The 25,129-nt window shown below is 45.6% G+C and overlaps 1 protein-coding gene across 1 annotated transcript in view; it reads left to right on the top strand.

The window, feature by feature from the left end:
• Positions 1-22,420, top strand: part of fasn (fatty acid synthase) — a 94,867-nt gene extending 72,447 nt beyond the window's left edge. The window contains exons 31-43 of the mRNA XM_033044574.1: positions 960-1,082; positions 1,640-1,863; positions 5,669-5,870; positions 6,563-6,714; positions 6,978-7,069; positions 7,627-7,778; positions 10,184-10,429; positions 13,224-13,412; positions 14,729-14,953; positions 16,437-16,657; positions 18,343-18,441; positions 19,837-20,088; positions 20,829-22,420. Of these exons, the coding sequence (XP_032900465.1) occupies positions 960-1,082; positions 1,640-1,863; positions 5,669-5,870; positions 6,563-6,714; positions 6,978-7,069; positions 7,627-7,778; positions 10,184-10,429; positions 13,224-13,412; positions 14,729-14,953; positions 16,437-16,657; positions 18,343-18,441; positions 19,837-20,088; positions 20,829-20,966 (2,315 nt within the window). The 3' untranslated portion in view covers positions 20,967-22,420. The remainder of the gene's footprint in view (positions 1-959; positions 1,083-1,639; positions 1,864-5,668; positions 5,871-6,562; positions 6,715-6,977; positions 7,070-7,626; positions 7,779-10,183; positions 10,430-13,223; positions 13,413-14,728; positions 14,954-16,436; positions 16,658-18,342; positions 18,442-19,836; positions 20,089-20,828) is intronic.
• The last annotated feature ends 2,709 nt before the right edge of the window (positions 22,421-25,129 follow it).

Genomic DNA, 25,129 nt, shown 5'->3' with positions numbered 1-25,129 from the left:
TTCTACTCGTGTTACCACTTTCACAGAGTTATGGACATGGGTCAGGTATCACTGGTCAGAAAGCTCACCAGCATCTCTCAATTGAGGAAGGATTGTTCAGCTTATTAGCCTACACAGTGCTTCAGTGGGCTGCTTTGGGCCATTCAAATACCTTTTTGAATGGCCAAGAAGAAATGGAAAAATCTAACATTTACATTTAGAATATTTTGGATCGAGACTATGAGCGTCTATAATCTGTTGTAATTGATGTGTTTAATTATATTCTACAGTAGTTTATAACTTAGCCTGCTTCTTGGATCCAGACAGAGTAATGCTTAATTCCACTGGGTAGTAAGTACCTCATCATCTAGTCTGCCTCTCCTGCACTGAAAGGGGAAAGATGAAAAGATCTCAATATCCCTAATCTATCCTAATTTATTCTCTTGGATGCAGATGGCTGCTTGGAGAAACCTTATTTAAGTTTCAGGAATTCATTATGTTTTCCTCATCATTTTACAGTCCAGATGAGGGTCTGAAGTGGATCAGTAATCAGAATAAGCATTTCCTAATTTTGCTCGTATCCCTTAAACTCCCAAAGCACAGGATAGTTTAGTCTGAACTAAAGCCTTTGTTCTACAATGTTGAACATCATTTGCCTGTACTGGAGCTTGTTTTTGGCTCCAAATGTAACTGCAATCTCTTCCATTTGTATGTCATATCAACTCCTTCCACTTCTTGATGCCACACTTGGGTGATGAGAATTATATACAAGAAAGGTCAATGGCTGCACCTCTAACTTCTCATCTACTGTTTAGCACTACCATGTGCCATGACTGGTTTGAGGTGGCCTTGCATGTTATTGAATAATATGTGCTGTAGGGAGTTCCTGGGCATCCTTACCAAAGTATTGACTGAATAGAACTAATAGTTTCCAGGGCCTATTTGGCTCATTTAACCCCGTGTGATGCAATTGCCTGCAGGAGTGGACCTGGTGCTGAACTCGTTGGCTGAAGAGAAGCTACAGGCCAGCGTCCGCTGCTTGGCCCGGCATGGCCGCTTCCTGGAGATCGGCAAATACGACCTTTCCAATAACAATCCACTTGGTAAGCAAGCCGGGGTAAAATGGAACTGGGGATCAGTGGATTATTTTGATTCCTCTGTCCCTGTCCTCTTCCGCCCATCACCCTCCCTCCAGCTTTACATTCAACTCCTCTCCTTATCTCGCACCTTTTTGTCTCCTTTTTCATCTCTAACCTTTGCTGCTAACTCCACCAATCTGCCGATCACCCCACCCGTGTCCACCTATCACTCGCCAGGCTTTGTTTGCCCCCCTATCCCTCTCTGTTCCAGCTTTCTCCCCCCTTCTCTATCAGTCTGAAGAACGCTCCCGACCGTAACGCCGCCTGTCCATTCCCTCCAAAGATGCTGCTTGACCCTCTAAGTTCCACCAGCACTTTGTGTTTGGCATAATTCCAGCATCTGCAGTTCCTTGTCTCCAGATTGTTTTCATCTCTTGTTTCATCTGTAACAAAGTTACCCGTTTTCTCTCTTTAAATTCATATTATTTTAATGCATGATGAAAATGATTTCCAAAACACTTTTCTGTGCGTGAGGTTTTAGCATGAAACATGCACTCAAGCCGCACCTGCATTATTTTCAGGGATGGCTGTCTTCCTGAAGAACATCACATTCCACGGGATCCTGCTCGATGCCCTGTTTGAAGAAGGGAATAGTGAGTGGGAGGAAGTGTCCCAGCTCCTGAAGGATGGTATTCACAGCGGGGTGGTGAAACCGCTGAAGATCACCTGGTTTGAACGCGATGACGTGGAATCTGCGTTCAGGTTCATGGCTCAGGGCAAACACATCGGGAAAGTAGTTTTGAAGGTGAGGTTGTAGAAACAGTTTGTCACAACACAAAAAAACAAAGTGCTGGAGGAACTCGAGGGTCGGGTAGATGCTGCCTGACCCAGCAGTTTAGAACATGTCACAGTACAGAACAGGAACAGGCCCTTCGGTCCACAATGTCTGTGCTAGACATGATCCCATGATAAACTAATCTCTTCTGCTGCACGTGATCCATATCCCTCCATTCCCTGCATACCCATGTGCCTGTCCAAAAGCCTCTTGAATGCCACTGCCTCCTATCTGCCACCACCCCTGGCAGCACGTTCAAATAACCCACAACAGTGTGTGTGGGTGAAAACTTGCCCTTCTCGTCTCCTCTCACCTTTTGTTCAAGAGTCCAGCATCTGCAGCCTCTTGTGTCTCCATTATCAAGTCAAGTCAGATTTATTCATCACATACACAATGAAGTGCAGTGAAATGAACTTGTCAGCAGCGGTACAATAACAAAGAACACACAATGCACAATGAAAATTTGACACACACATCCACCACAGCATTCATCACAGTGGTGGAAGGCACAAAGTTTAGTCAGTCCTCCCCCATTTTCCCCCGTGGTTGGGCCCACAACCCTCCGCAGTCGCTGCTGCCGCCGGCCAGATGTGCAGGCAAGGTAAGTCCTGAATCGGTGCTTCCATACCGAAGACCTTGCCGGCTTCAAGATGGTGTAGGCCGGCGGTCGAAGATCTAAAGTCTCCGCCGCGCCGCAGTTATAAGCACGGCAGACCGCAGGGCCGGCGGTCAGAGCTCTTCTCCAGGGATCCCCGGCGAGGGATCCAGCCCCGGATGGTAAGTCCCCGACGCGCCCGCGGTTAGAAGTAGGCCGCGGGCTGACAGTCGGAGCTCTTCTCCTCCGGGGTCCCCGACGAGGGATCCCAGGCTCTGGGCGCAGCTCCAGCTGGAAGCTCCGCAGACCGCGGCTTCAGGCTGAAATGGGCCAGCAATCGGAGCACTCCCTTCTGGCGACCCCCGGCAAGTGCTAGCCCGCTCTGCGATGAAAAAGTCTACACTGCGCCTGCTGCTGAAGCCCCGGGCGCGTCTCCGGGAAAGGCCGCACTGATCCTTTGTGTTAGGCCGCGAGGGAGGCGACATGGAAAAAGTCGCCTCTCCGTGGAGGAGGCGACCAAAGCGGTTTCCCCCTTACCCCCACACAAGACACACCGAGAAACATTAAAAAACACACATTGGGACATACTAAACAAACAAATAAAATAGTAAAAACGAACACGCTGCTGGCAGGGCAGCCTGCTCGCAGCGCCCCCACCGACCAGTTACAATATTATATTACAATTATAGTTGAATTGTAGCTTTAGAGTCAAGAACTGACTTCACGGTGGGCGAAGAAGGGTCCCGATCAGCAAAGTCACCAATCCATCTTCTCCAGAGATGCTGCCTAATCCGCTGAGATACTCCAGCACCTTGTGTCTTTGTTTGGTTAACCAGCATCTGCAACTCCTTGATTCCACATAAGAACTGACCAAACTAGTTATGTGATGAAGGTGTGAACTAAAACTATGCCCAAATTCAGATAGACGAGTTTGTGAAGCAAGTGAATTTAGGACTGTTTGCCAATATTCTTTGCAGCTTTCTCCAGCAGCGTATGGTAACTGGCTTTTGACATACATCTAGCAGAAACTTTAGATTAATCCAGGAACTAAATTTCAATTGATGCAAAATAAGAAAATGTAGCACATTAGTGGTGAATCTTTATTTTGATGAAGAACCAAAAGAGCAGTGGTGCAACAGACAAAATCCATACATAAATGTGTATAGGTTAAGTTAACCTGAATGCATTTTACCCATAGATAGTTATCTCATTTATTGGGAGCGCTGGTTGCTAAATCTATCTCAATCTTGAGGTAGTTTTAAGATTGATAGTCTGAAGAGGGGTCCCAACCCGAAATGTCACCTCGCCTTATTCTCCAGAGGTGCTGCCTGACCCGTTGAGTTCCTCTAGTATTTTGTTGTTTTTTTTTGGCGGTAGATTTAGTTGGACGATAGTCACAGACATTTGTAAGTTGTAGTGGGAAACATCTGAACCAGGCAGGTCTGTCAGACACTGAATACTTCTGGACTTCACCTCTCTGTTGATGCTGAATTATTAAGCTCCACACATAATGAGGAAGGACTAAGAATTGAGAGCTGAAAGAGCACCAAACTTCAAACAGAATGGGGGAATAAGAGGCTGAGAGGTGATCTTACAGCGATGTACGAGATCAGGAAATGCATGGACACAGTGAATGCTTGCACTCTGATTCCCAGTGGAGAGGATATTTGAGAGCATCAGTTTAAGGTGAAAGGTGAGAGATTTAAGAGGGGCCTCGGGGGCAACTTTTTCACTCTAGGGATAGTCCATATCTGGAACGAGCTGCCAGAGGAAGTTATGGAGGCAGATACTATTATGATTTTTAAAAGATATTGGAGACAGATATGTGGATAGGAAGGGTTTAGAAGATTGTGGGCCAAATGGTCCGAGCTCAGTTTGCCAACTTGGAGTAGCTGTCCGAAGGGCCTGTTTCCGTGTCGTACAGCTCTAGGACTCTCTGACATTTGAAAGAAATAAGATTTTGGTACGGGTAAACAAGGAAACTATTTGAAAAACATTAGAAAAAGATGGATGCTGGAAATGTTCCTCAGTTTGGGCAGCATCTGAGAGGGAGTGGGAAGCAAGCAGACAGTGTTTCACATTGATGGTATATTTTCCAGCTGGAATTCGGGGTGAGGAATCATTCATTTTAAACGGAGTGCGGTGAGAGTTTTCACCTGGGCATTTAGTGGAGTGCTTTGCCTAGGGTGTGGCTGAGATAGACCATTGTAGTTTGCAGGGAAAAGCAGAGTAAATATTTAAACCTGAGCAAGAACAGGCAGAGAGCAGAGTGTGGGGTTGGATTTGGATTTCTCTCAAAAATGTGGCACATACATAGTGAACTAACTTGTGCCTTGTGGTAATCTTCCACGGTTCCACAATATCAGTGCAGCATTTGTTTGGTCTCAACTTGAATTGCTGCCTTTAGTTTAGTTTAGAGATACAGCATGGAAACAGGCCCTTTGGCCCACCGAGTCCATGCTGACTGTCGATCACCCATTCACACTAGTTCTATGTTATCCCACCTTTTCATCCACTAAGGGGCAATTTACAGGCACCAATTAACCTACAAACCCGCACATCTTTGGGATCTGGGAGGAAACCAGAGCACCCGGAGAAAACCAATGCTGTCACGGAGAATGTGCAAATTCCATACAAACAGCACCCGAGGTCAGGATTGAACCTGGGTCTCTGGTGCTGTGAGGCAGCATTGATGCCATCTGATTTTGCAGCATTTTGCTTCTTTTTTTAACTCTAGATTCTAGCATCTGCAGTTTCTTGTGTCTTTGTTTTTTGTTATCTATCTGGCTGAGTTGGAGTGAACGGCTGTCTCCTGATTGAGGTACCTGACATGAATCTTATCACTAGTGGGGTATTTAAATTCAAGCTAGTACCAGTCCGAGTGATGGTGATATAACTGGGTTATAATACAGACCCACTTTGTACACTACTTTCCTCCAAGGAAGGAAATGTACCATCCTTGCCATCAGGAACTGTGGATGCTGGAGACTTGAGCAAAAACAAAATGCTGGAGGAACTCAGCAGGTCAGACAGAGTCTGGGGAGGGAATAGATCGATAACGTTTCAGGTTGTGACCCCGTGAGATTAAAGATAAATAGAAATGTGGTTGTCTCTTAAATGAATAAGCTTTTCAGTTTGGAATAATTGATTGGACAAATGCCACTATGTCTTTCCAAACAGGTTCGTGAAGAGGAAGGCAAGTCTCCCACTGAGTGCTCCGATCAGCTGTCCATCGCCGCAGTGCCGCGTACTGCATGTCCGGCCACGAAGTCGTACATCATCACTGGGGGTCTGGGCGGCTTTGGTCTGGAGCTGGCAAACTGGCTGATTGAGAGGGGTGCACAGAAACTGGTGCTGACCTCCCGCTCTGGCATACGCAATGGTAAGTCATTTAACCTGCTGTCTGCCTGGTCCGACTGAACCCCGAGGATCCGACTATGCCGGAGGTGTAGGGCAATTGTAAAGTCAGTGATTTCCAAGTAGCCAGCAGTTAATTTTATGAAATCTGTTCTCGCGACTACTAACGTATACATCCCTGGCGATGGAGAAAGAGGGAGGTGTAATATTCCAATTTGCTTGTTAAATCAAAAGTCGTATTCAAACAACACGGAAACAGACCCTGAAGAAGGGTCTCCACCCGAAATGTCACCCATTCCTTCTCTCCAGAGATGCTGTCTGTCCCGCTGAGTTACTCCAGCATTTTGTATCTCCCTTCGACCCAACTCGTCCGTGTTGACCAGATGCCCCCTGTCCACGAGTCCCACCTGCCCACATTTGGAACTCCACACTCGAGGTCAGGATTGAATTCTGCTCTCTGCTGTTGTGAGGCAGCAGTTCCACCTGCTGCACCACTGTGTGGCCCCAGTGGCACAATGAAGTTTCTTCTGAATTAGCATTGGACTATTCGTGGTCAGTTTTGGGAAATTAAATTTGCTGCTCTCCATCATTTGTCTGTGGGGGACATAATAACTTTGGGAGAATTAGAGGATTTACAGTGCAATTGTGACCAGTTGTGTAAACGCATGTTGCACGGCACCGCTCCTTCCTCTGTTGACATTCCCCTCTCCGTTACAGGGTACCAAGCTAAGCGGGTGCGTGAGTGGAAGGAAATGGGTGTGGATGTCCTTGTTTCCACCAGCGATGTTTGCTCCATGGAGGGGACACAGGATCTCATTGCCGAGGCCTCTGCTCTTGCCCCTGTTGGAGGCATCTTCCATCTGGCCATGGTGAGTTCAAATATGATGGTGGCATTTAAACGACTTCTGGATATGCAGGGAATGGAGGGATACGGATTATTTGCAGGTCGATAAGTGACATTCTTGGCATCACGTTTAGCACAGACATTGTGGGCTGAAGGGCCTGTCCTTGTGCTGTACTGGTCTACGTTCTGTAACATCTGCAGAACCGAGAGTTTGCAATGGAGGCGTTTTGCTCAACACTTGTCTTCAAATCTGAAGAATTCTAATTTGGAAATTATTTTTTGCTGCAGGTTTTAAAAGATGGCCTGTTGGAAAACTTGACCCCTGACCTCTTCCAGGCTGTCAATCGGCCAAAGTACGACGGCACCATTCACCTGGACAGGTTAGTTAGTACCTGCTGAAAATGTCTGAAGAAGGATCCTGACCAGCAATGTTGTCTGTCGATTTCCTTCCACAGATGCTGCCTAATCTGTTGAGTTCCTCCAGCAGTTTTTAGTTAAGGTTGGCGCAGTGGCGCAGCAGTAGAATTGCTGCTTTACAGCGCCAGAGACCCGGGTTGGATCCTGACTATGGGCGTTGTCTGTGCAGGGTTGGTGTGTTCTTCCCGTAACCATGTGGGGTTTCTCCGGGTGCTCCGGTTTGTTCCCACAGTCCTACGGGTTAGCAGGTTAATTGGCTTTGGTAAAATTCTAAATTGTCCCTAGTGTGTAGGGTAGTGTTAGTATGGGGTGATCGCTGATCAGTGTGGACTTGGTGGGCTGAACAGCCTGTTTCTGCACTGTATCTCTAAAGTCAAAAGATAAGATTGTTTGATTTTAAACACACAGTGGGCTTGGTCAAAGCTGCACTAAATGTTGTCCTGTTTTAACCTCAGTGAACCTGACTTTGTTGCTGGATTTGTTGCAGTCGGTAACATTGAGTTGCGTTTATTTCTTTCAGGGTCAGTCGGGAGAAGTGCTCAGCCCTGGATTATTTTGTTGTCTTCTCCTCTGTGAGCTGTGGTTACGGAGTTGCTGGCCAGAGTAACTACGGCTTTGCCAATTCTGCCATGGAACGTATCTGTGAGCAGCGGTGTCGCGACGGGCTAGCAGGTACGTGTCTCGTTGCAAGCAAGTCGTTGGCCTCTTGTCGGGAGAGAATTCCCCAGCTGATAGACACAAAGTGCTGGAGTAACTCAGCAGGTCAGGCAGTGTCTTTGGAGATAAAGAATGGGTGCTGTTTCTGGTCGGGTCAAGTCTGACAAAGGGTCCTGACCCGAAACGTCACCCATCCTTTTTCTCCAGAGTTGCTGCCTTGACCCGCTGAGTTATTCCAGCACTTTGTGTCTATCTTTGGTATAAACCAGCATCTGTCGTTCCTTGTTTCTAATGTCCCCAAATTTTAAATTAACACTCTTCTGATGCGTTAGATATATATATTGGAACTTTAGCTGAAATAAGAAGCGTTTAATGGCGTGGGTTAAAGATTATTGATGAACAGATTGTGGTGAAGAGAGGTGCCCTGTGTATTGTGAAACAGCAAAACCTGCAAATTCGTAGAGTTGTACAGCATGGAAACGGGCTCTTCGGCCCAACTTATCCATGCTGTCCATGTTCCCCAGGTTGGGGAAAACATCCAAAACTATTCCTGCTGAATCAAATTCTGATTATATATCTACACTTAAGTTATAAACATAATTATACAGACTACAGTTCCGTAACGTTTGGTGAACGGATTGAGTGACTTGGTCACTTTTCTTTAAATATCTTTACATTATGGCAACATTTACAAAAACGTATTTATCCAATAACACCACATGTCAGATGCATTTTTATTTCTCCTTTTATAACACTTGAATATCAGAGGTTAGGAACAAAGGGAGATGCGATATATCCAAGTGAATTTTGTGCATTTAACTTTTAGACTTTGGAGCTACAGTGTGGAAATAGGCCCTTTGGACCACTGAGTCTGCGCCAATCAGTGATCATCCCGTACACCAGGCACGTGCCGTCAGGGTGGGCAGGGGAGGCACTGCCCACCCTGACTAAAATTATAACATGGTAATTACTAAATATAAATAGTAAAAGCATGGGAGAATTATGCCTATCTAAGAGATCGATCTCATAGCTAGGCATAATTCTCCGTCCTTTCAACCGCAGCGCTTGTAACCTTTGAAGGTCTGCAGCCCACGTGGCGTCAGCGCTGCTTCAAGCCGTCAATTTCAAGCGGGGCTGAAGGCAGCTGAAATTCTGCCTTTGCTGTACTGCGCATGCGCAGCGCTGGTTTCTTGCCGGTTTATTCATATATGGATTGCCATTCTCTGAAGTGTATCTTGGGAAACAAAGAGAGAAGAATGGAGTTTGTGTACCGATAATGTGGTAAGTACATTTCTTGGTGCTATATGTTTTTAAATAACGTATTTTCCGGGGTGGGGGAGTTCCTTTCACAGTGTTTGGGGAGTCTGGCCCGGGGTAAAGTTGCGGGGAGGGCAGGAGTGTTGTGAAGGAGGGGGTCGGGATCATGCCATTTGCGACGCTCCTTGAATGGAGGCGTGCAATGCCACCGTATTGAGGCCAGGGGGAGAAGTAGCTCGGGTGGCTATGAGCGGCCGCCGGGCTGGACAGCAGAACTGGCCGCCACCTCAGCGCCTTCTGCCGGCCCCCGCTCACCTCTGGCAGCTCTCCGTTTAAAAACCTCTCCTGCCGCCCGGGAAGCGGCTGACATGAGCGAAGTCGGCGAGCGGCAGGTGAGAGGTGTTCAGACGGAGAGCACTGCCAGAGGTGAGCGGGCCGGCAGAAGGCGCTGAAGTGGTGGCCAGTTCTGCTGTCGGGTCCCAGCGGCCGCTCGCCCCCCCCCCCCCCCCCCCCCCCCAATTGGTCCCTTGAACAAGTGTTGTCATTCAATTAGATGACAACTGATTCAACTTTTCCCTGTACTCCCTTTTATCCCACCATCTCTACCTGCCATCACCCTTCATCCCCCCCCCCCCCCCCCCCCCCCCATTCAGTAATTCAGAATAAAGGAGACTTGGAAACCTTGGGAAAATTGAATTGTTACTGTCTTTACGTTTGTTTTTTATTTCTACGGAGAGAACAATCTGCGCATGCGCGGTTTAAGTTGTTTTTAAAAAGCCGACTGACTGCCTACCTTGAGTAATTACTCACGGCACGTGCCTGCCGTACACTACCACGATCTTACACACTGGGGACAATTTACAATTTGCAGAAGTCAATTCATCTGCAAAGCTGTAAGTCTTTAGAGTGTGGGAGGAAATCTGGAGAAAGCCCACGTGCTCACAAGGAGAATGTATAAACTCCACACAGACAGCACCAATAGTCAGGATCGAATCCAGGTCACTGGCGCTGTAAGGCAGCAATTCTCCCGCCGTGCCACTCAAAACTGAAGACACTAAAATGAGAAATTAGTGCAGTAATTAAAAGGTAGAAAAACAAAACATTGCGAGTTATCTGAGGATATTGGAGTACAGTTCACTGTAGTCTTTCTATTTGTGTCTTAGGTCTAGCCATACAGTGGGGTGCCATTGGAGACGTGGGCATCATCTTGGAAATGATGGGTGACAACGACATGGTAATCAGTGGGACATTGCCGCAGAAGATCGGCTCGTGTTTAGAAGTTCTGGACCAGTTCCTGAATCAGTCTCATCCAGTCATGAGCAGCTTTGTCCTTGCGCAGAAGACAGTGGTCCTGAAGGCCGATGGTAGCGGGCAGCGGGACCTCATTGAGGCTGTCGCTCACATACTCGGTAAGTTGTGCAAGTCGGGTCACGGAACGGTTTTCACGGATCTTATTGCTCTGATCAATGATGTTGGTCATTTTAATGATTGTTTAATTAATGGAGAATCTGAGTCCACGCTGACATTCCATCACCTACTCACACTAATTCTATGTTATTCCAGTTTCGCATCCACTCTCTATACACGAGGGGCAATTTATAGAGGCCAATTAACTTACAACCCCACATGTCTTTGGGATGTGGGAGGAAAGCGGAGCATCCAGAGGAAGCCCATGTGGTCACAGAGGCAATGTACAAAATCCACATAGAGAGCTTCTAGGGTTAGGTTCAAGCCTGGGTCTCTGGTTCTGTGAGGTAACGGCTCCATTAGTTGCACCACTGTGCTGCCTATTACACTGGTCCAATATTGTCTGGTTACTTTAACTTGGTGTGTTTTTAAAATAAAGATATTCATGCCGTGAATGTAGCTGTGTTACTTTGCAAAACAATGAATCCTAACCCTGGAAGCTTACTCTACAAGGCAGCTGATGATGGTTTCTGAAATAAATCGCTGGTGCATTCACATCTAGAGTTGTGTCTGAATAATACAGCAGGAGTATGGTGGGACCTGTCCAACACAGACTGGGATTGAGTCCTGGGTCTGTTGGCTCAGATACTCTAGATTAAATGCATCATTGAGCACTGGCGTACCAAGACTGAAGTGGGGGGAAAGCTTTTATTTACATGCTATCCAGTCAAATCATACTATACATGTCTACAACAATGCCATAGACCGGTCACGCAAAGGGAAAAATACCAGAGTGCAGAATTTATTGTTACAGAGACAACATCAGACATCGTAAACAAAAACAGGGATGTAATGTAGAGGCTCCATAAGGTGCTAGTAAGGGCTACATTTGTGAGCAATTTTGGGCACCCTATCCGAGGAAGGATGTGCTGGCTCTGGAGAGGGTCCAGAGGAGGTTTACAATAATGATGATCCCAGGAATGAGTGGGTTAACCTATGGTGAGCGTTTGTCGGCACTCCGCTTGTACTCGCTGGAGTTTAGAGGAATGAGGGGGGCCGGCATTGAAACAAACAGAACAGTGAAAGGCTTGAATAGAGTGGATGTAGAGAGGATGTTTCCACTAGTGGGAGAGTCTAGGACTAGAGGTCATAGCCTAAGAATTAAAGGATGTTCTTTTAGGAATGAGATGAGGAGAAATTTCTTTAGTCAGAGGGTGGTGAATGTGTGGAATTCTTTGCCATAGAAGGCTGTGGAGGCTGTCGGTGGATATTTTTAAGGCAAAGATAGATAGATTTGTGATTAATACAGGTGCTAGAGGTTATGGAGAGAAGGCAGGAGAATGGGGTTAGGAGGTAGAGTTAGATCAGGCATGATTGAATGGTGGAATAGACTTAATGGGCCGAATGGCCTAATTCTACTGTGTAGGAAAGAATTTTAGATGCTGGTTTAAATTGAAGGTAGACACAAAATGGTGGAGTAACTCAGCTGGACAGGCAGCATCTCTGGAGAGAAGGAATGCATGACTTATCAGCTCGACCCGAAGCATCACCCATTCCTTCTCTCCAGAGATGCTGCCTGTCCCGCTGAGTTACCCCAGCATCTTGTGTCTATCTTCGGCCTAATTCTACTATTCCTTATGACATCGGCCATGAGGTAGATTGGAAGATTTGGACTATACCCCTAGTTTATGAGGGGACCGTTCAGATGGGTTGGATTAACCGAGGGGAAGAAGCTGTTCATGAATCGGGATAATCAGAGGCAATGTTTAAGTACACAGTCTGATCTAATTTTGATTCTAATTTGACTGGATACTATTGCAAAACAAAGCTTTTCACTGTACCTCGGGACACCTGACAACAGTAAACAAGCTAAACAAACACGTAGAACCAAGCTTTTAATGAAAAGATTACACAATAAGCAAGTTATTTATTATTTTTATTAAAGCCTTGGTATGAATGTTCAATGGTGCCTTGTCGCATGTACCTGGGTCCAGTGAAATTCCTCTTTTGCATACAGTTCAGTAAAAATCCTACCATACATAGCCACAATCATACTAAAGTACACGGGTGTAAGAACAGTAGACTATACTGCGGCAGTACAAGAGATGTTTCCAGCGCTGCTTTGTATGATTCAAGTCCAAAGTTGTTACAAATGTCATGACCTAATGTAGTAACTTGGCTATAAAGAATTTATTACAACCTAAACTTGGGTATTCGAGATGTATCGTGTAGAAACAGACCTTTCGGCCCAACTTGCCCACACCGACCAACATGTCCCATCTACACATCACACCTGCCTGCATTTGGCCCATAGCCCTCTAAACCTGTCCTATCCATATACCTGTCTAATTGCCTCTTAAATGTTGCGATAGTCTCTGCCTCAACTACCTCCTCCGGCAGCTTGTTCCATACACCTACCGCCCATTGCTTGAAAATGTTACCCCTCCGATTCCTATTACATCTTTTCTCCCGCTTCACCTTAAACCTATGCCCTCTGATTCTTGAATTTCCCCCACTCTGGGCAAGAGACTCAGTGTGTCTACCCGATCTATTATGCTCATGATTTTATACACATTCCTCTCACGAGGTCATTAGAGGTTAATAATAACTGACAGTCCAGGCGTGGTACAAGCTCGACAAGTTTTCTCATGCACGTATCTACTCGCTGTTCACATGGACATAACCGTACCTGAAAGCCTGCCGTGTTACACAGCCAATGATTTTGCAACGTGTAACCACAGTTGTTGGTCTTGATCTGTCGAGTGATGATTCTCCTCCTTCCCCCCCCCCCCTAAGGTGCACGTGATGTTAACGGTTTGAACCCGGACTCAACTCTCGCTGACCTGGGCCTTGACTCCCTGATGGCTGTGGAAGTACGGCAGACGCTCGAGAGAGACTATGAAATCGTCATGACGATGAGAGAGATCCGGCAACTCACCATCAACAAACTGCGTGAACTGGTGGATAAATCGAGCAGCACAGGAGGTGGGAACTTGAATTTCTCTCTGCTGTTCTAATAAGACTTCACACCCAAGGTGTGGTTGTGATTTTACCTGAAGCGCAGGTGTTGCCAGAATTAGACGTGAAATCAGTTTGGACAGGTTTGCAGATGTACAAACCCATGGACAGTCAGTCACACACTAACATCAGCCAGAATCTAAGATGGATATCTGATCTGTACCTCAATGTACGAATGAACTGCAGATGCTGATTTACACTGAGGATAGACACTAAATGCTGGAGTAACTCAGTGGGACAAGCAGCATTTCTGGGGGGGGAAAGGAATAGGTGATGTTTCTCCAGAGATGCTGCCTGCCCCACTGAGATACTCCAGCATTTTATGTCTATCCTTGATCTGTACCTCAGCTCTGTTTACCTGTCTTGTCTACAAATCCTATAACACTTACCATCAAGCATTTTGTTAATCCCAATCTTCACAAAAAAAGTCACAGTGACGGAGTAACTCCTTGTATGTCCTTCAAAGAGTCAGTTGTGTTAGAATTGGGACCCACTAACTTGCATTTTGCTAGATTCTCGAACAAAACACAAAGTGCTCGAGGAACTCAGCGGGTCAGGCAGCATCTGTGGAGGACATGCAGAGTTAACGTTTCGGGTCTCAACCTCAAACCTCATCTATCTGCTCCTTCCACAGAAGCAGCCTGACCCGCTGAGTTCCTCCTGCACTTTCATTTTTGCTTTTTGAACCTTCACTTCACACCTTTTTCCTGGAGAGAGCATTTCAGATTTGCATTATCCCTAGCTCTCTCCATTCTGTGCATATTTGTTATTTTCCCAACATGCCTGGTGCAACCAAAGCTTCAAACCGGCCTGGCATCTGAATGGTTGCATGTGAAACACTGAGGGGAGAGATGGGGGTTTTGGGGGGGGGGGGGGGGAAGAGAGAGAGAGAGAGAGAGAGAAATCTCTCATTTGCACATTGTCCTACCCCTTTAAAACGCATTAAAGATCATTTGGCCCGCCTTGCCGATGCCGGCCATGAATCTAGGACGCTTTCTTTCCTCTTTTTTTAAACCCAGAATTAACATATGCACTCCATACATTTTTCAGGTTATTGGTTTTGAAATCCAATGTGGCTGTTCGGTGGGTGGTCTTGCAAATCTCCATCTTGCAGTTCCCCATCCCAAAGAGCCACCAGATCGACTGATATTCCACGACAAGTCTAATTTTATTCCAGTTGTAATTTTTGAAAATGCTATTATCTTCTGTCAAAAATTAAAGTACCATTTAAAATGCACGTACCCTTGCTCTAGGTAATGAATATGTTCTTATCTTTTGTGCAGAGACAAAGCCCGCTCCCCTGACACCCATAGACTCGCAGCTGAAAGAGCTGGACCTCGACGTTCTACTTGTCAATCCCGAAGGTTCAACCATCACCCACCTGAATAACGTGCAGAGCAACGAGCGGCCTCTCTTCTTTGTCCATCCGATCGAGGGGTCGGTTGAAGCGTTTAAGAGTCTCGCGTCCAAAGTCAGCATTCCCTGCTACGGTCTACAGTGCACACAAGGTGAAGACGTGAACAGGCCTTGCGTTTTGTTTTAAACTTCCAAACTTCCTTGGGAATATTCCACTAAATATATTATCAAAACGTCCTGATTCTAACAAGTGTTTCTACACCTATAGCTACAGTAAAATATATTGGAGACACAAGGAGCTACAGACACTGGAATCTTGAGCATAAAACATCACTGCTGGAAGAACTCAGTGGGTCAGGCAGCGTGTATGAAGGGAAACATTTTGGGTTGGACCCTTCTTCAGATTGACGGAGTAGTGGAGAAAAAGTCCCCTTTTCCAGCTTTCTTCCTGAATTCTGCCTGGCCGGTTGATTACTCCAGCACTTTGTTGTTATATATATCTTGTTTGCTATTCCTTTCACACCATTATTTATGATAATTTTAAACAAGATCCGAATACAAAAGTAGCAATGACTAATGGTAAGCACACTTGCAGAAGGCTCCAAACCTCTGCTGAATCTGGCGGAAATACTGAGCCGTGTCACACTGCTAACTATTAGGGCGGCACAGTGGCGCAGCGGTAGAGCGGCTGCCTTACAGCGCCAGAGTCCCGGATTCGGCCTAACTATGGGTGCTACCTATACGGAGTTTGTACATCCTCCACGTGACCGTGTGGGTTTTCTTCAGGTGCTCCGGTTTCCTTCCATATTCCAAAGACGTGGCGGTTTCTAGGGTACTTGGCTTCTGTAAATTGTCACTCGTGTGGGCCGAACTGTCCACACTGATCACACTGCAACCAGTTGCATTTTGAGCGTACATAAAAAAAGTTACATGGGAGCTTTTGTCGCTTAAATACATTGTATTTCCTATAGCAGTGTGATGATGATACAGCTGCCCCTCTTCCCTGGAGATCACTCTGGTCTAACAGATGTATCTTCCTTTGTTGCAGCAGACTATCTCTGTCAAATTCCCCAATCCTGCCCTCATTCAAAAAGAATATAGTAGAGGATTAATCAGGTGTACATGATGGAATCAGGCCCTTAGACCCAACTCATTCATGCCCACCAAGATGCCACATCCAAGCGAGTCCCATTTGCCCACGCCTGGCTCCTATCCCTTTTACACCTTTCCGATCATTTACCTGTCCAAATATCTTTTAAACATTGTTATAGTATCTGCCCCAACTATTTCTTCTGGCAGCTCATTCCATTCCATTTCTGAGTGGAAATGTTACCCCTCTGGTTTCTATTACAATTTTCCCCTCTGACCTTAAACCTATGCCCCCTAGTTCTCGAATACCCCAACCCTGGGGGAAAAAGACTGTGTATTCACCAATACCTATTCCTCTCATGATTTTATACAGCTCGGGCCCTGAGTAACATCTGGCAACATCCTGGTAAATCTTCTCAATCTTTCCAGCTCTTCCTGATTGTTTCTGGAAATTGGACATTGTGCTGGCAATTTGTGCAAGACAGATTAATATGTGCCCATTGATGTTTATGTGGATGGATGATAGATGTCTGTGTTTGTTTGCAGCTGCCCCCCTGGACAGTATTCCCAGCCTGGCTTCCTATTATCTTGGCTGCATTAAGCAGGTTCAGCCTGAGGGGCCGTACAGAATCGCTGGTTACTCCTTCGGCGCCTGCGTAGCGTTTGAGATTTGCAACCAGCTCCAAGCAGCGGCCAGCATGCCGCGGCCTGTAGACTGCCTCATCCTGCTGGATGGCTCCCACTCGTACGTGGCAGCCTACACACAGGTAACAAACTCTCCAGCTAGGAAGCTACTCTGTGGATCGTAGAACAGTACAACACGGTTACAGGCCCGTCGGCCAAAGTGTCTGTGCCCATCATGATGCCAAGCCCATCTCTGATCTGCCTGCACGTGATCCGTCCCTCTTTCCCCATATGCCCATCCAAAAGTCTCTTAAATGCCACTTTGGTGTCTGCCTCCAGCACCACCCTGCGTGGTAGTTGCAGCTTCATAGCTTGAATCTCAGCAGATTGGCTCTCTCTCATACCCATCTCTTGCTCTTTACCCTTTTTAACATTTCCAGAAATCCTCCCCGTCTGCCAGCTTAAGGTTTTGATAAAGGACAAATGGAGGTCGTTTTTCTTTTGATTGAATTGAAAGATGCAGCACGGAACCAGGCCCTTTGTCTCAGAGTCCACACCGACCATCGAGCACCCAGTCACAGTAGTTCAATGTATCCACTCCCCCCTACACACTAGAGGCAATTTGCAGAGGTCAATTAACCTACAACCCCCGCACGTCTTTGGGATGTGGGAGGAAACCATAGGAAGCCCACGTGGTCACAGGTAGAACGTGCAAACTCCACACAGACCACACCCAATGTCAGGATCGAACCTGGGTTTCTGTGAGGTAGTGGCTCTACCAGCTGCACTGTTCCTGCCCCACTTCAGCTGGAACACGATATTTGTGTTGTTAAAAACCACCTGGCAATTTTTTTTTTAAAAGGTGGTTAGGGCTAGAGCGTTTTAGACCCGCAATATTCCTGGCAGATTTATTTTTTAAATGGTTTAAAAATATCGTTTTTAATCGTTTAAATAGCCATGTTTATGTTTGTTACTGCAAGCTAAAAATACAAAAGGCTGTAAGTTACAGTTTTTAATATTTTCATTGCACGTGTTAATTCAAGAGGTTGTTTGTCACTTTCAATGACAACTCGCAGTCAAACTGACAACCTGCGTTAGTGAGCGACAGTGGTACCATAAGGAAAACCCGTGTCTCTTTCCTAGACTCATTTATTTATTTTCTCTTCTTTTCCCCCCTAAGATGGCGTTTTATGTTGCTGCTAGTCAATTTCCAGACTCAAAGGAGGACTTGTCACCCTTCATACAGCAGATCAAGAGGCAACTGCTTGGCTAAAGGACTTTGCATTCGCTAAATAAATAAATAAAATTTCCAAAGTAACTTTTAAATGGTTCCCCAGTTCCCCACCTAAATTACATTATAACCACTTTGGTCCGTATCATACAAAGAGTGTTCCCTGATTCATCGACCGAGTTATATTCCCCGTCTTTCCTTATCTTAGCGGCCTGCTGTAGATCCCCATCTTCAGCAGTACGTCCCACTTCATTTTTCTTTACCCCATTGTTTATCTGTCGTGCTGCTTCTTCACAGATCCTAATTGAAGGGGGTCATTTGAGCCTCTTAACTAATGATGGAGAATGCTCTGCTCATTTCTCATGAAAATACCTTCTTTCAGTATTAGAATTGTAAAAACTAACAAGGTCTTAGCCCACTTCATGAATGGAAGTAGCTTCACCGGCCAGGTCAAAAAAAGTTTCCATAATTTAAAAACTACTTATTATTTGACCCCCTCCAATGAAATCTTACAAAGAAATATCGACTCCTAGAAGTTTTGACCCTGCTGACTGCTCCAAAATCAGCGCTAACATTCCTCTTTCCGTGTACTTCCAGAGTTACAAAGCAAAACTGACCACTGGCAATGATGCTGAAGCAGAAACCAAAGCAATGTGTGCATTTGTCGGGCAGTTCACCAATGCAGAGCACAACAAGGTAAGCTCAGTGAAACTGGCCAGGAAAATAAGATTAATAAATCGTTCATGAATTCAACCATGAGGACAAAAAACATCTTCACCACGATTCCAGCATGAAGGCCTGGTTACATCTGGTCATTGGTATCTCTAAACAAGGGGAGAAAAGGTCTCCTATTAAAGATGCGGAAATGATTACAACTTAATTACGATATTCCCTCGAGTTTGGCTAGCATTTTCTTAAGTTCTAGGAGAAGAATTAGGCCATTTGGCCCATTATGTTTACTTGCCCATTTTATCATGGCTGATCTATCTTTCCCTCTCAACCCCATTCTCCTGCCTTCTCCCCCTAATGTCTGACATTTTGTTTTAAAATTGGTGCCATAAACAAAGTGGATCACATTTGCAGCGGTGGTTTTATTGTAATAAATTTGGCCATGACCTAAACACCATATGTTTAGAAGTTGTATGTCTGGCAGGGATACTCCTGCTATCTGCAGGGTTGAAGAACAGTGGAAGTAGGTAGAAGTTGTGTGGAGGTCCTAGGAAAGGGTATCCCTCGGCCTAACTGATTGTACCCTGTCCATGGTGACACTGAAACATTCAAAATTGTTGGGTTAAAACGCACAATGCTGGAGGAAGAACTCGGTGGATCAGGCAGCATCTGTGGAGAGAATGGACAGACGATGTTTCGGTTGGTACACAAAAATGCTGGAGAAACTCAGCGGGTGCAGCAGCATCTATGGAGCGAGGGAAATAGGCAACATTTTGGGCCGAAACCCTTCTTCAGACTGATGGGGGGTGGGGGGGGAGGCGGGGAGAAGAAAGGAAAAAGGAGGAGGAGGAGGAGCCCGAGGGCTGAGGGAGAGCTAGGAAGGGGAGGAGACAGCAAGGCTAACAGAATTGTGAGAATTCAACGTTCATGCCACCAGGATGCAGACTCCCCAAGCGGAATATGAGGTTCTGTTCCTCCAATTTCCGGTGTTGCTCACTCTGGCCATGGAGGAGGCCCAGAACAGAGAGGTCGGATACAGAATGGGAGGGGGAGTTGAAGTGCTGAGCCACCGGGAGGTCAGGTTGGTTAATGCGGACCGAGCTGAGGTGTTCGGCGAAACGATCACCAAGCCTACGCTTGGTCTCACCGATGTAGATCAGCTGACATCTAGAGCAGCGGATGCAATAGATGAGGTTGGAGGAGATGCAGGTGAACCTCTGTCGCACCTGGAACGACTGCTTGGGTCCTTGAATGGAGTTGAGGGGGGAGGTAAAGCGTTTTGGGTGGGACCCTTCAGACCAAAGAAAGATTCCAACCTGCTTCTCATTGAACTACTGAATCTCTCCCACGTGGGAGTTTCTGTGCATCTCTGTGTGATGCAGTTGGTGGAGCATTAACTGTTTGACATTTGGCTTTCCACAGCTCTTCGAGAAGTTGCTGCCTCTGGAGAACTTGCAAGCAAGAGTCGATGCGGTGGTCGATATGATCACCACAAACCACAAGGGCATTAACCGTAAAACACTCAGCTTTGCAGCTACTGCCTTCTACTACAAGCTTAAAGCAGCAGATGAGTATGTCCCTGCATCGAAGTTTGGTGGTAATATCACCCTGCTGCGAGCAAAGATGACCCATGAGTTGCAGGAGGGTCTGGGTGGAGATTACCAGCTTTCAGAGGTGAGACAATGGCAACTGTTGGACACCATTTTCTATCTCTGTCTCCCTTTCTTTCTTTCTCTCTGCCTTTCTTTTCTCTTTTTCTTTATTTCCTTTCTTTACTTTTTTCCTATTTCTTTCTTTCTGTCTTCAAGTTCAAGTTCACATTTATTGCCACATGCACCAGTTAAGGTAACAGTGGAATTTGATTTACCATGCAGCCACACTATCAAAAAGAGCACAATACACAATAGAATGTAACATGAACATCCACCACAGTGAATCAACATTCTTCCCTGTGGTGGAAGGCAATAGCATTCAGTCAGTCCTCCTCCTTTGTTCATCCGTGGTCGGGGCTACGGACAGCCAGATGTACAGGCCCTCTCATCGGGATGCTCGAAACTCCGACATCGGGACGGGCGGACGCTTGGAGGTCCCGAAACAGCCGCTTCCTTTCTGTCTTTTTGTCTGTCTCTCTCTCTCTGTTTTTCTTTTTTCTGTCTCTGTGTGTGTGTGTGTCTCTCTCTCTCTCTCTCTCTCTCTCATTGGTTTCATCCTATCCTCCTGCGTCCGAGCTTGCTCAGCCTCTCCCTGTAGCTCAGTCCTGGCAACGTCCTCGTGAATCTTCTCTGCACCCTTACAATGGGTCAGTTGCAAGTTCCCGCCAGTCTTACTCTTCCTCTCATCCCACCGCCGCTTCCTCTCCCGTATCTCTGTGGGGAAACGAGATGAATGTGATCGATTGTTCCACTCTTGCACAGGTCTGTGATGGGAAGGTCCTAATTCACGTCATCGAAGGAGACCACTGGACTTTCCTGAAGGGAGCGTCGGTGGATTCTGTCGTCAGCATCATCCACAATACCCTGACCGAGCCTCGCGTGGCTGCACGGGAAGGCTGAGCGACGGGACAGACCTCCTGTCAGCCCAACAGTGGCTTCCGCTGCCTGCCTGAATAGACTGTACAGCTGCCGATTCCTTTCACAAATTTCTGCAAAAGCTGTAATTTTGTGTGGCTTAGTTGAAACTCCAAGCAGTAAATATAGTGCTTAATAGAAACACTGGAACGTGGCTGGACCAAAATGGACAAAGACGAAACTCTGACTGACCTATTTCTGAGATGTTCTTTATCTGTGAGGAAATGGAAACCAATGATGCTTCAGGTTTCAATTTGTCCAGTGGGATAGCTCGTTAAACAATAATGTAACGTGGAAACTGTCACAAGCATGACCCATTCCTCTGTATTTTTTATGGAAGTAATGTTTACAGTTTGGGGGGAAAATTATAAATTGTGTTTTGTCTGTGGAATAAAATAAAGATTGAGGTTTTTTTTCAGTGTGAAGGTTGGCATTAAAATACAGTAAGGCTACAAACCAGAATGATCTGGAATAATTAGTTGTCCATGATTTCAAATGTGAATGTAATGAGTGCAGGACTTGGGACTTCTCATCTGTTCGTCTTGCTTGTCTGGATTGGATAAAGCTGCTGTTCGGAACAAGTGGTAACTGAGGCTATTCATTCTGATCAAACGGAAGTTGCCAACGCTGTCCCCTTACAACAGAAACTGGCATCTGTAGCAAATCCCATTTCTCCGACTCAACAGCACTGTAGGCCAAGGGAGGTTTTAAAGGCTGGAAATTGCAAACCATGTAAGCCAGCCAAAAATGTTTCACTGAAACAAGTGCTGCTGCCATGAAACAATTAGCCTGTGCAAAGCAGAACGACCACAGCTATAAGGAAGAAAGCAGAAAACACTTCCTCCTATTTTCACACACTTACCCTCTCAAACTCCTCATTTAGCACCCTGCCCCTGCAAGTTATTTTCTGACTGCTCCACAACTCATTGGGTGATTAGCGGATATTTATGAAGCGCTGTCTGTCTAACCCACTGATTGTGCAGTAAACCCCTCTGCCAAAGTAAGCTTGCACAAAGGTGCCTCTAATTCTAGACCAGGATCGGAGCATTTCACATGGACAGTGACTGAATCCCAATACTACGTACGTTCTAAATGGAGCTATTTGGCATGCATTGGGTGCATGTGTTGTCAGGGCCAATTTTCTCCCCGCAGAACATAGTTGAGATAATTCTTAAAAAGGTCAAACATATAGAGCGACTCTATGGATCATGCTTTCTCAGCTAATGTGACAATTAGTGTGACATGGAGGGGACAAAACTTTCTGTGCATTTATGGACATTGGCCAGTCCTGCTGTTCGAACAGTCATGTGCAAAAGGCATTGAGTTTGTTTCTTGTATCTTGTGGCTTACTATATTATTTCTTTGTTTTGTGAAACAGCTATTCTGGGCCATGTTCATGTCTTGTATTTTATGTTTTAATAAAAATCAATATCTGAAAATTGCTTACATTTTATTTTTCTAGAACAGAGGTGGGTTGTAGGAGTATCTTAGTCAGTTAGCTAAATCAGAGTATTCAGCCTCTGCCTATAGTCTTGACTACTGAAATGAATGTAAATTAAATTTGACTAATTATTAATTTTTATTCAAGCAAAGAATACTGTAGTTTTAACAAGTATTCTAGGTAAGGCGATGCAATTTGTATTATCAACCATCAAATAAAACCAGTTCACTTCAATTTAAACTACTGTTGCAGATTTTAGCCAGCCATCTATGTTTCTTCCTTTTGATCAGATTTAATTGTATTTTTTGTAATGATTTTCTGAACAACACCATGTCCCAACATTGGTCAGATTTACTGCAATTTGTAAGATAACCATGTCACCAGCCTGAAATTTAGACCCAACTTGTGAGAGTTCTTACCCATGTACATAAAGCCATGTGCAAGGCTAACTTAAGCCTTCAGGAAGTTGAACTCCAAGTGTATAGAATGGAACTTTTTTTCAACGACTTTATGCCTAGAAGTTGGAGATGGAACAAACTTGCATCACTTTCAAAACTACTTGAGATTGTTACATTTAGTACAGCCAGGGAAAGTGACAATTTAAAATATATAAACAGGCTCCCACAACTTGATGATGATTAAATAAAACAGAATTCCAAGGGGAAAATACTTTAGTTTTGGAAATCTGAAGTAAAGACAGAAATACTCAGCAGCTCAGTCTGCAAATGAAGCAGCAGAAAAACAAGTAGTGCTGGAGGGACATAGCGGGTCAGGTAGCATCTGTGAAGAAAATGGACAGATGACGTTTTTGGTCAGGACCCATCTTAAGACTCTGAGACTGAGATTCTAGAGTCTAAAGAAGGGTCCTGACCCAAAAACGTCATCTGTTCATCCCCTCCGCATATGCTGCCTGACCTGACAAGTTCCACCAGCACTTTGTGTCTTGCTCAAGATTCCAGCTTCTGCAGTTTCTTGTATTTCCATAATCCCTTTGGCGTTTCTTTGTATCTTGACAACTTGCTCTCTTACCTGTCTGCAGCATCAAAAAAAGGTTTGTTCCTTTGTCCATTTTTAAAATTTATTATAAACTGAAAAGTTGAGGTTCCTGCATCAATCCCTCATTTATTATTTTGCAACCTTCTCCAAAGATGGGGAAGCTTGCACAATAGTAACCCAATGCATCAATCATCTCCGATGTCCTATCTGTACTATGTGGATGACTCGATTGTAATCATGTATTGTCTTTCTGCTGACTGGTTAGCTCGAAACAAAAGCTTTTCACTGTACCTTGGTACATGAGACAATAAACTAAACGTAGACTCAACTCCTGAGCCACCCGACAACTGGGTCCATGAGGACCTGAAGTCTTGTCGGTCCACAGCTCTAACACATCCCCTGGTGACTTTAGTTCTGATTTCTTCGCAAGGTGAGAATAATGGATTTACTCTTTGTGTACATCCATAAAACTCCAATCTAGAATGGAAAAGTAGTCGAGATGACATAGAAACATAGAAATTAGGTGCAGGAGTCGGCCATTCGGCCCTTCGAGCCTGCACCGCCATTCAATATGATCATGGCTGATCATCCAACTCAGTATCCCGTACCTGCCTTCTCTCCATACCCTCTGATCCCCTTAGCCACAAGGGCCACATCTAACTCCCTCTTAAATATAGCCAATGAACTGGCCTCGACTACCCTCTGTGGCAGGGAGTTCCAGAGATTCACCACTCTGTGTGAAAAAGGTTCTTCTCATCTCGGTTTTAAAGGATTTCCCCCTTATCCTTAAGCTGTGACCCCTTGTCCTGGACTTCCCCAACATCGGGAGCAATCTTCCTGCATCTAGCCTGTCCAACCCCTTAAGAATTTTGTAAGTTTCTATAAGATCCCCTCTCAATCTCCTAAATTCTAGAGAGTATAAACCAAGTCTATCCAGTCTTTCTTCATAAGACAGTCCTGACATCCCAGGAATCAGTCTGGTGAACCTTCTCTGCACTCCCTCTATGGCAATAATGTCCTTCCTCAGATTTGGAGACCAAAACTGTACGCAATACTCCAGGTGTGGTCTCACCAAGACCCTGTACAACTGCAGTAGAACCTCCCTGCTCCTATACTCAAAACCTTTTGCTATGAAAGCTAACATACCATTCGCTTTCTTCACTGCCTGCTGCACCTGCATGCCCACTTTCAATGACTGGTGTACCATGACACCCAGGTCTCGCTGCATCTCCCCTTTTCTTAGTCGGCCACCATTTAGATAATAGTCTGCTTTCATGTTTTTGCCACCAAAATGGATAACCTCACATTTATCCACATTATACTGCATCTGCCAAACATTTGCCCACTCACCCAGCCTATCCAAGTCACCTTGCAGTCTCCTAGCATCCTCCTCACAGCTAACACTGCCCCCCAGCTTAGTGTCATCCGCAAACTTGGAGATATTGCCTTCAATTCCCTCATCCAGATCATTAATATATATTGTAAATAGCTGGGGTCCCAGCACTGAGCCTTGCGGTACCCCACTAGTCACTGCCTGCCATTGTGAAAAGGACCCGTTTACTCCTACTCTTTGCTTCCTGTTTGCCAGCCAGTTCTCTATCCACATCAATACTGAACCCCCAATGCCGTGTGCTTTAAGTTTGTAAACTAATCTCTTATGTGGGACCTTGTCGAAAGCCTTCTGGAAGTCCAGATACACCACATCCACTGG

Source organism: Amblyraja radiata, chromosome 26 (genome assembly GCF_010909765.2).
Source record: "Amblyraja radiata isolate CabotCenter1 chromosome 26, sAmbRad1.1.pri, whole genome shotgun sequence".
NCBI classification, from domain to species: domain Eukaryota; kingdom Metazoa; phylum Chordata; class Chondrichthyes; order Rajiformes; family Rajidae; genus Amblyraja; species Amblyraja radiata.
The sequence above is the reverse complement of the archived record's forward strand: the minus strand, read 5'-3'. Positions and strand labels throughout refer to the sequence as shown.